Source organism: Carya illinoinensis, chromosome 6 (assembly GCF_018687715.1).
Source record: "Carya illinoinensis cultivar Pawnee chromosome 6, C.illinoinensisPawnee_v1, whole genome shotgun sequence".
NCBI lineage: Eukaryota > Viridiplantae > Streptophyta > Magnoliopsida > Fagales > Juglandaceae > Carya > Carya illinoinensis.
The window spans coordinates 22,209,505-22,220,507 of NC_056757.1; the positions used below are offsets into that span (position 1 = coordinate 22,209,505).

At 38.4% G+C, this 11,003-nt stretch overlaps 1 protein-coding gene across 1 annotated transcript; it reads left to right on the plus strand.

The window, feature by feature from the left end:
• The first annotated feature begins 412 nt into the window (after positions 1 to 412).
• Positions 413 to 1,387, plus strand: LOC122312672. The gene has a single exon (XM_043127336.1). The coding sequence runs from the start codon at positions 413 to 415 to the stop codon at positions 1,385 to 1,387; it is 975 nt and encodes a 324-aa protein (XP_042983270.1).
• Positions 1,388 to 11,003: the final 9,616 nt, after the last annotated feature.

The following is an 11,003-nucleotide window of genomic DNA, read 5'->3' on the forward strand; positions in this document are numbered from 1 at the left end:
TTTCCTATTAGAACACACTAAAAGGGGGTCCAATTCCAAAACATTGTTCCAAAGTATCGTAGCTCATAACATTTGTGGAAGAACACAAACCTAAGTCAATTTTTAACACCTTCTTTTGATCACTATTGCGCCAATTAACCTATTCCCATATAGTAACTGCACTGCACAACCAGCCAAGAGCGTGTATTTATTCAGTTATTTGCTCTTTCACCTTAATAAATCCAACTATTAACTGATTTTGTCTATTTAATGTCGGCTACCTATTTAGATCCTCGCATTTGGGTAGTTTTTATGAAATCTGTGCAACTATGCTGGTCCTACTATTGAAAGTAGGACCAGCTTATTCCATGCACACCCATTTCACGATACAACACTAACATACTCTTTTCTACTACCTGGTCAGCTTCATAAGATGGATAAGGCTTGGATGCATATTGAAGATAGATTGCATTCCACTGAGTATGCTGAAGGGGTTAGACAATTCCTCTCTATGGTGTTAGCCCACACTCCTAACACTGATCAGATTAGGTGTCCATGTAGAAGATGTCGGAATAGAGCTTTCCACTCCATTCGTATAGTCGAGGATCATTTGTTCTTCAGAGGTATTGATCCAACTTATACGGAATGGATATTCCATGGAGAAGATGGCCCTTTCCTTTCTGCTGCACTCTCTGCCGATGAAGAAGCTGATACATCTTCTAACAATGATTATATTGATGATCCAGAAGAGATGTTTGATGACATCCGCCATGGGTCCTATATGGATCATCATTCTACTAATGAGGGATACATAGAGGCAGATGATCAAGATCAGACCTTTGATGGTCGAACTAACTTTAATTTTGAGGAGTTGGTAGCTGATGCACGACACCCACTTTATCCTTCATGTACTAAGTTCTCAAAGCTATCATTCATCATCAAGCTTCTTCACATAAAGAGCATTGGTGGTTGGACCGTGAAGTCCTTCGATATGGTCATAAAGCTATTGCAAGAGGCATTTCCAGATGCCTCTTTCTCTGACTCATATAACGATTCCCGTCGCTTGGAGCGTGGATTGGGATTTAGTTACGAGAAGATACATGTCTGCCCAAATGATTGTGCGTTGTTTTGGAAGGAAAATGCATCGTTAGATGAATGCCCTAAATGTAAAGCTTCTAGGTGGGAACAAAGCACAATTCACCAACGAAGGTTACCAAAAAAAGTTCTCCGATATTTCCCCCTGAAGCCACAATTGCAGAGGCTTTATATGTCAAAGAAGACAGCCCAGGCCATGAGATGGCATGTAGAAGGCCGTGTTGAAGATCCTACATGCATGCGACATCCATCAGATTCTAGGGTTTGGAAGGACTTTGATAACAAACATGAGAGAATTTCCGAAGATCCTTGAAATGTTAGACTTGGTTTGGCAAGTGATGGGTTTAACCCATTCAATAACATGAGTAGGCAGTACAGCATTTGGCCGGTCCTGCTTGTGCCTTACAACTTGCCGCCTTGGGCATGTATGAAAGATCCATACACTATGTTATCGTTGCTAATCCCTGGTCCAAAGTCACCAGGTAATGATATTGATGTGTTCTTGCGTCCTCTCTTTGAAGAGTTGAAGGAGTTATGGATAGAGGGTATTCGTACCTATGATGCGTACAGTGGGCAAGACTTTAAGTTGCATGTAGCTCTACTTTGGACTATCAATGACTTCCCCGTATATGCCAATCTTTCCGGTTGGAGCACGAAGGGCAAGTTGGCATGCCCGTATTGTACATCTGACACAAATTCTCAATGGTTGGTATATGGCCGCAAACATTGCTATATGGGTCATCGACGATGGTTGCCCCTAGATCACATTTGGAGACGCAAGAAAAATGCTTTTAATGGGTATGAAGAGCACCAACTCCAACCATCAAGGGTCGAGGGAGAAGAATTGCTAGAACAATTAAGTTAGGTGTCACATTTTCAGTTTGGTAAATCTTCTTCGAAAAGGAAACGAACGCCCAATCATCTAAATTGGACAAAAAAATACATAATTTTTTAGCTTCCCTACTGGTTATCCTTGGGTTTGAGACATAACCTGGACGTAATGCATATTGAAAAAAACATATACGATAATGTGTTGGGAACTTTGTTGAACATTGAAGGGAAAACTAAGGACTCTACCAATGCACGTAGGGATTTGGCAAATCTTGGGATAAGGAAAGAATTGCATTTACAACATGATGGCGAGTTTGAAAGAATGGGTCTTGGTTGCTACATGTTAAATTTAAATGACCAAAGGGCTTTTTGTGCATGGATGTCAAAAGTAAAATTCCCTGATGGGTTTGCATCGAATATTGCCCGGTGTGTCAATGCTACTGAGGGAAAGATCAGTGGAATGAAGAGCCATGACTGTCATGTCTTTATGCAACAACTATTGCCAGTTGTTATAGGTGGGTTCTTACGGGCCAATGTGCGTCAAGCCTTAATAGAGTTGAGTGCATTCTTCAAAGAATTATGTTCCTAAACTTTGAACTTATCAGTGTTGCATCACCTTCAAGCTAATATTCCCATCATTCTTTGCAAAATAGAAATGATTTTTCCTCCAGCTTTTTTTGATATCATGGTACACCTTTCTATTCACTTGCCAGAAGAGGCTCTACTAGCAGGACCCATGCAATACAAATGGATGTATCCTTTTGAGAGGTATTTAGGAAAGTTCAAGTGGTACGTCTGAAACAGAGTCCGACCTGAAGGCTCAATTGCTGAGGCATATGTGCATCTCGAGTGCCTCACATTTTGCTCTATGTACCTTCATGATATAGAAACTAAATATAATCGAGAGGAACGCAATACTGATGTATCCATTGAGTCGCCTGAGTCAGGAAATGCTGCAAGTTTATCTATTTTCTCACAAAAGGTTAGGCCATTTGGGACTGCGTACTCACATAAATTAGCCGACACACTAATGGTCAAGGCCCGATGGTATATACTTAATAATTGCCCGGAGGTTGAGCAATACATTGAGTAAGTACATCAATCTTGAATTACTTACTTTAGTAATTGATACCTAATGTTACCACTCTCCATTGTAACAATTCCATGTTGAGTTTCATAGGGATCACTATAACAAGATGAAAGAAGAGGACCCTCATAACATCGACCGTAGGCACCAGAGTCAATTTCATGCATGGTTTAGAGCACGCGTAAGATTTTATCTCCTGGATATTGCTTTATATAGCTACATTTATACGTAATATTATTGATTTAAATTAAAAAAAATCTGATTTTCCTTTTTCTGTCCATTTCAACCATAGATTCGAGAGAAACGTGCAGTGGCTCCAACGACGATTTCTGATGAGTTATATGCATTAGCATGTAGACCAGAACCAATGGTCATATCTTATGCAGGATGCATAATGAATGGTGTTCGATTCCATATGAAGGAGTGAGAAAGGCATCGCCGCACTCAAAACTGCGGGGTGGTGGTTCATGGAGAGCATCAGGGATCCCCTTGTGACTTCTACGGTGTGTTGCATGATATAATAGAAATAAGCTACATGGGTTGGCGCAAGGTTTATCTATTTCAATGCACTTGGTATGACGTTGGTGACCCGAGAAGGGGGATACGTGTCAGGGACCACTTAACCATAGTGAATACGGATAGGCAATGGTATAAAGATGAGCCCTTCGCACTTGCGTGCCAAGCAATGCAAGTATTTTATCTACCTGATCCGATCTTGGGAGGAAGTTGGAATGTCATGCAAAAGGTTACAAGTAGGAATGTTTATAACATTCGCACAATGGCCCAAGTTGCGGAGATGCTGGATGATGATGAGTCATCAGGGGATGACCTTGATGTCGATGAGGGGGGAATTTGAACAACTATCCCCCTAGTCTTGCTGTCGATGAAGCCATGCCCGATCCACCTAATCGAGTCGATGAGGAGCATTTGGCCGTTGCTCCAACTTCCATCTCGCCTCGCGGCCCGTTCCAACCAGTTGACGATGAAGCAACACTGAACGACATAAGTTCCAATGATAACTCCGATAACGACACCACCCATCAGCCCACTGGGGAGATAGATGATGATGATGGTAATGTAGAAATGGTTGTGAGTTTGTAACCTTCAAGTTGAAAAGCTGAAAATAGAGTTGTCATTCTAATCAATTCGATAATCTGTTTTCCCAATCCTACCAAACTATTTGCCCACTGCGTGTATGTGGAAGCAAGGTGAAATTATTGTATTTTGGCATTTATTGAGGATTTTAGAGGGTGAATATACTTGTTAAATTATTCATGGAAGTAGAGAGTAACTCATAGTGGAACTCCTTATTGTGTGTAGATTAAGTGCTTGCACTTTAAAGCTAATGTGGTATACGCTAAAACAGCTCGTGCCAATGGTAGGGATTTGTCACATAATGAATGGTTGGATCTCCTTTGAACTGCCACCCAGTGATGGGTTTCTGGGGTGACAACACTATATATATTTAAATGTGCTTAATTATATACAATCAATGCACAATGAACTGAGTACTCTAAATTTTGTAACTCATAAGCTTGTGCTATCTTCTAACAATGTTGGTTGCTCGTTTGGAATGTATCAATTTCAGTGCAATCTGTTTGTAGGCTACATATATCATACTGAGCTCAATTGCTTGATGTTTGTTGCAGAGAATAGTCCAATTGTTATATATTTGACTAATCAATAAAACTTGTCAGTTTTTTCCTCTAACATATAGTGGAAAGTGCAATAAGACCAACTGGGATTTTTGTCCACAAAGATTTCGAAGGTTATTATGGTCAACTATGGTAGGGATAAAGCCATTACTCCCATAAAAACTTCTGCAAATAAAATATAGGGTATATAAACTAAATAACATCAGAGAATTATAACAAAATGGTGAATTAATTTCTTGGCTGACTTCCATGTGCAGGACCTATCAGCGGTTGGAATATCCTTGGTCATAACCAAACCACTTTCTCCCAGATGGATGCAACAAGGTCTCTCTTCAAGCAAGTATTTTTGTTAGACTAACACAAGATGGGTGTGTTTTCCTATTCATTTTCTCCCCTGAAAGAAATAAGAAATTAAAAACTGAAATAACACACCCATCTAGAAATCCATTTTGCCTTAATAACCTAAATTGGTAGATTTATTGAAATGGCATAAACACAGCTTTTGACTCCTTCCACTGATAGAGGATTAAGAATTGATGCATAATGATTATATAGATGGCAATGATATATCTCAGCTCCAGTGAAAAAGGAAGACAGCAACTTTAAATAAATGGTTGCTGTCTCTAATTTCTGGTACTGGAAATTAGAGACATGTTAAATTTAAGGTAGCTTTGTATAGCTACCACTCATTAATCTGTATGGATAGAAGTTCATGGTAAACTGCATAAGGATGACATATGTGGTATGTGATCAGTAGTAGTGTTGAGTAACATAGATGTTAAAATGCATACCAATGTAGTTGTACTGTCCAGTGGGAGAAGGAAGCATTGGGGTGTGAACAATTGGTGCAGGAAATGTTATGCAAGTACTCACAAAAAGTTGACATGTATGCACAATGGATGGGTTCTTAATCCACCTACTATATGATGGGGACTAAGTGCACTAATTGGCAAATCTATGTCAGATGACCATTTAAAATCAGACATTTAGGTTAAATGGATAAACATAACAGTTATGTTTTATGGATGAATACGTTAACATGATAGAGCAAATTTGTAGATATTTTGAGGCTTTGAGGGTAAAAGCTAATAATTAAGGCAACAGATTTGTTAAAGTAAAACTGTAATTACCTCCTAGTTAATTGATTAAGTCTTTTAGATAGAGTACTCTAAAAGACTAACAACATGAAGGCAGTGATGAGATGCTTTCATATCTAAGATCAACTGACAACATGAAAGCATATGATGAGATGCAGAGACCAGATTGCATGATCTGGTTGAACAATATATTGCGGGCTCAGCTCGTTTTCCTTGCCTACATTTTCAATATATCTATCAGCATTAAGATCATGAAGTTAGATTAAAAAAAATAGGATAATCTTAACGTCTTATTATTCCTGCTATACTCGGTCCAGCAAGCAGATTAGAAGATTGGGGCTATTTGGCAAGTTTTGACACTGCATGTAGCTAGTCATGATTTAGACTATCGTGAGCTTTGTTCCAGCTCTGTTTATAGACTGCTATTGAGGATTTTGTCCAGGAAAAGAAAGGAGTTAGGCTTATGACTAATAAACAGAGTAACAGTACATTAATAAAAGTCCTTAATAGGGTTAAATTTCATGTTGAGCTTCATACTTTAATTTAGGACAGGAAATGTGAAGTTAACCCAACAATTGATAAAGGGGCATTTAACATAGCAGGAATATTCCACTTCTTTTTAAGTGATTGGATCTGGAAATACAATTCCTTGACAAATTCAAGTATGAGAAGATATAAAGTATGAGAAGTGTGGAAGAGACACCTCTGTTTTACCTAAGTCAGAGTTTGTAAAATAAAGATGTGCAAACGCTACCTATCACCTCTGAAAGTTTAGAAACCTGGGTTAAAGATGTCTAATTTGTATAAATAATGTCTCTATACAAATTCACTAACACTACTAGGCAGAGAAATAAACAAATAAATTCGCAGAAATTCCTCAATGTAAAGAATTTGAAAGTGGCAATTAATGAAGACTTATAAAGTTGCAGCAATTTATTTAAGATGACACATATGCAGCATTGTAGTTGTTGGAATTAAGTTTTAAACCATTTACAAGCGGATAACCATTTATAAAGATTGAGAAATAAATAACTTCCAGGCCGCTATATTTAACACACGGGCTAACAATCAATGAAGTTCAAAATTGGTATGATGGAGGCGGGAGAAGTTTTTAATAAAGGGCGGGATAGGAAATTCTGGAGGCTGATTTAGGCTGGGAAGTGGCGCCTCTGGTGGGGGCCACAGCACAGCTAATGTGCAGAGTTGTACTGAAGAAGTTGACAGCTGGATATTTGGTAGATATGAGAAGATCTCTAGTGACTATCGAGGTTAAACTACGCCTACAAGCTGCCTCAGTTCAAGTACATGCACAGATAACACATTTGTATTTCCTTTGAAAGAGCTGAAAGGCTGATACAGTATTTTGCACTTCTTGAAGCTGTAAGTATTCAAGAAGACAGAGGGTTTCCTCTTCAATTTGAAGCTGCTCATGGGTGATCAAAGGTGTGCAAAGCTCTACTCTTCACCTCTGCTGCCCAACCCAGAGCTACAAGTAGGTACACCTTCTATATGACTAGTCTGTATGTGATTCTCCCCCTGATAAAGGCGTCTTAAGCAGTCTGAAGCATAAATCCTTCATTCCATTTATGCTTGTTTTGGGTAGGTCTAATACAACCTGATGGATTTTTCACTGAAGAACACAAACGCTTGGTTTAGGCAACCTTAACCAAGGTTAAAATTTCCTGCTCTAAAAAGTTGAAGTTTTCAACTTAGGTGTACAAATGTGCATGCTAGATGAGATGTGTAACGTCGTGAAGTTAAATTTGGATTCAGTCTTGCTATCATATATATTTTTTATTTGTATACTGAAAAATGGTTGTTTAAGTTACATATGTTGTAGTCTGGAAAACAGTCTATTAAATATTTTGTATGAACTCCTCCCTCTGCCATTGGTAAAGAAGGCTGGGAGTTAGTTAAACTAAGGACTGGTTATAAGGGGTTTGATCGAGTCTCCTGTTAAGCTTTGTTGGTTTTCAAGGTTAGGCTAGGATGTTGGCCCTGATCTTGTCCTCTCATAATTGAATAATTAGAAGCCGTTAGCACAGATTCTAGTTTACATGTATACTATTAGACATGTAAAACTTATACTATTCCTATTAGATGGATGTATTACTAAAACAAACCTACAGGAAGGTTGTTGCAATACAATGACGCAGCGTCACCATTTGCCAAAGATCAAACTACTGACTCCAATGTAGTATAACAACTGGTAATATCAATATTGAAGTATATATATCAGTTAGAAATAAACACCCTTAGAACTTTTGAAATTGGTTAATTTGGTCAGCAGTTAGTATGCATTGTTTGAATTATATTCAAAGTTGTGATGGTTCCTGGGCCTAAAGTATTTCACAGTTCTTAAAGCTAAGTTTCAAAGCAAACTCCCTAAGATGTGTTATTTTAAAGGATTGGGAAGCAGGGTCTCGGTGTTCCTTAGCCAGTTTGAATTAGGGAAAGCCCTAAATGATGGGGTTAAAAACAGGACAATAAGTTCCAAGGTTCTGATGTGATTTATCTGGCCATAAAACATGTGTGTAAATTATAATGCCACCAACTAGATAAATGTCAACCTTTCTCTACTAGTAACATGCTATTGAGAGGTAAAAATAGCTACATTTTGTTAAACAAAGCAATCTTTTTCCTGTTTGCAGGCTAAAGAAGCAGTAGGTATTTCCACCCACCAGCACAGCCAAAGATGAGGAGATCAATAAAGTTTCAAGGGGGGCGAGTCAGACATGGAAGGTCTGAGATATGCCGCAACCAAGAGCGAGAAGCAGAGGCACCGGATCCGAGAACCATGTTGCGGGACGAGCCGGAACCAAATGATTCAACTGATGATGTAGGAGGGGCGGGGACAGAAGGGGCATTGGGTGGAGCAAAGGTTGAAGAGGTTGTTGTCCCTAATACAGGTATGCCTAACAAATATCCAGTTATGTGCTTGAGCAGAATAACGTATTGGTAAATTCAGCATGTGTAGATACAAGTACTTTAATGTGTGCACTTGGGTAGCAATAATTGATATATATTGATTGAATTTACACTCAATTTGATGTCTTGATGTAGAACCACCTACTAAGAAAAGAGGTCGAGGACCAGCGAAGGGCGCGTTATTTGAAAGAATGAGGAAAGTGGGTAAGATACCTCTGGTTATACAAGATGGTCATCGAGGGCCATCTTGTGAGAATGCATGCTTATTCACTGGATGACTAACGGAGATAATTAAAGTACATGCCGACATGAGGCATGCTAGTTGGAGTCATGTACCTGAAGACGAGAAGACAGAGCTGATAGACCGTGTTAGGGTAGGTCTTTTTACCTATTGATAACAAACTTAATAAGCTGGTATATATATTCAGTTGGCGTAAATACACTGTGTATTATTCATATATATAACCCAGGTCTATTTTTGTATATCTCGCAGGTAGATTTTGTTCTTGATTGGAGTAGAGACAACCATCGTGAGATGGTTTCTACGCATTTGGCAGATAAGTACAATGCTTATCATTATGTACTACATAAAATTTATTTAAAATATGCATCACATCAAGAGGCCCTACGTGGTGGGATGGACAAGGTGGAGAAATCTGTATGGGAAAAGCTATGTGAATATTGGGCAAGTGCAGCATTCAAGGTAGACCAGTTTGGGATTTTATTAGATGCATTAAGAAGTTAGTTAAAATGCCTCTTTTAAGAAAATGGTCTTACTGCACTTCTGTTACTTAGTAGGTTTGAACCCTAATGGTCTTTGCCTAATATAAAATTCAAGTAAGACACTATTTATAAATTAAATACTAATTAATTGGAAACAAATGTAGGAGAAGTCCATGAGAAACAGTTCAAATAGACAAAAATTGAAGGTCAAGCATACTGGTGGCTGCAAATCCTTTATACGCATTTTAGAGGAGAAGGTTTGTAATTAAGCAAGGGGTATAACATAATCAGTTAATGAGTAAAATATGTATCTAACTTTTGATGTAATTGTGTGTTTCAGCGGGAGGCAGCACTGAATATGGTTGCCTTCTATAGGGAAACACATTGGTCAACCCAGAAGGGTAAATTCATCAATGCAGCCACTGAACATAATTACGTAAGAGAGTTCCTAATTTCATTTTATATTTAAATGGTCAGGTGAGGGTGTTTAACAGTTAGGTGATTTGTCATGTATTGAATTTTTTAGAATCTTATGATGGAGAGGTTAGCTGAAAAGGAATTTGAGGAGGATATTGAAGAGGCAGCTGAGAGTGTGTTCAAAGAGGTATTGGGAAACAGACCTGGATATGCAGTAGGGAGGTGTCACATGGTGATTCCGGACCCATCTCCTTCAATGAAGAATAGTAGGGCATATATTCGTCTGTCGGAGGAGAATGCATGGAACAAGATTGAGGCAGAAATGTACAAGGCAAAACTAGACACTATGCTGGGTGATATTGCAGAGTTGAGAAAGAATTGCTCAGAGCATGAGAAGCTCTTAATGAGCTATCGGAACACTGACTTACCCGATGGTAGTGAGTCTCATAGAGAGACTCAGAGAGATGATTAGTTTTCTCACACTATTGGGAACTTTTTTGTGGATGGCCTTTTTGTGGGGTATATTTTTGTGGAGGGCCAGTTTGACATGCCCAATTTTTGGTGGATAGGGGTTCAATGTCATGTAGATATGTGTTGGCCATGGACTTATGTCATTACTTAGGTTATTTTGGTAACTTATGCAACTATAGTTAGGGTGGATATGTATTAACGACTGCAGCAAGAAAAGTAAAATGATGGCTTATATTTTTGATGAGTTTTTACTAAGAGAATGAAAGCGTAAGTACTGAAATTACTTCAAGTTATGATGGATAATGTTTATTTTTGGATTATGTGTGTTAGGCTGCAAATACAAAAGCATCCATGTTGATTAAACTCTTTTGAAAAATACAGGTTAGCAGAATGAGAAGACTGATTTCAGTGCATATGGATGGAGGATGTTGGTTGCAGTAATTGGTTTCATGATAAAGCACATAACCAGTGAAAAAGGTAATTACTAGGGGTGTATTTCTTCAATAGTAAGGGAAATAAATAAAAGTAGTTGCAAAATCTAAATTTGCAAGAGAACTACCTATTTAATATCCACAAGTCAATATCTATATTCACACACACCCTCAATTGCCTACACCTCTGATTCAGGTTTTAATAAACTAAACAGAGGGTATTAGATAAGGTGCAGTCTTGGAATTCACACTAAGTAGTTAGAAGATAAGGAAACCCACTTCTTATTTT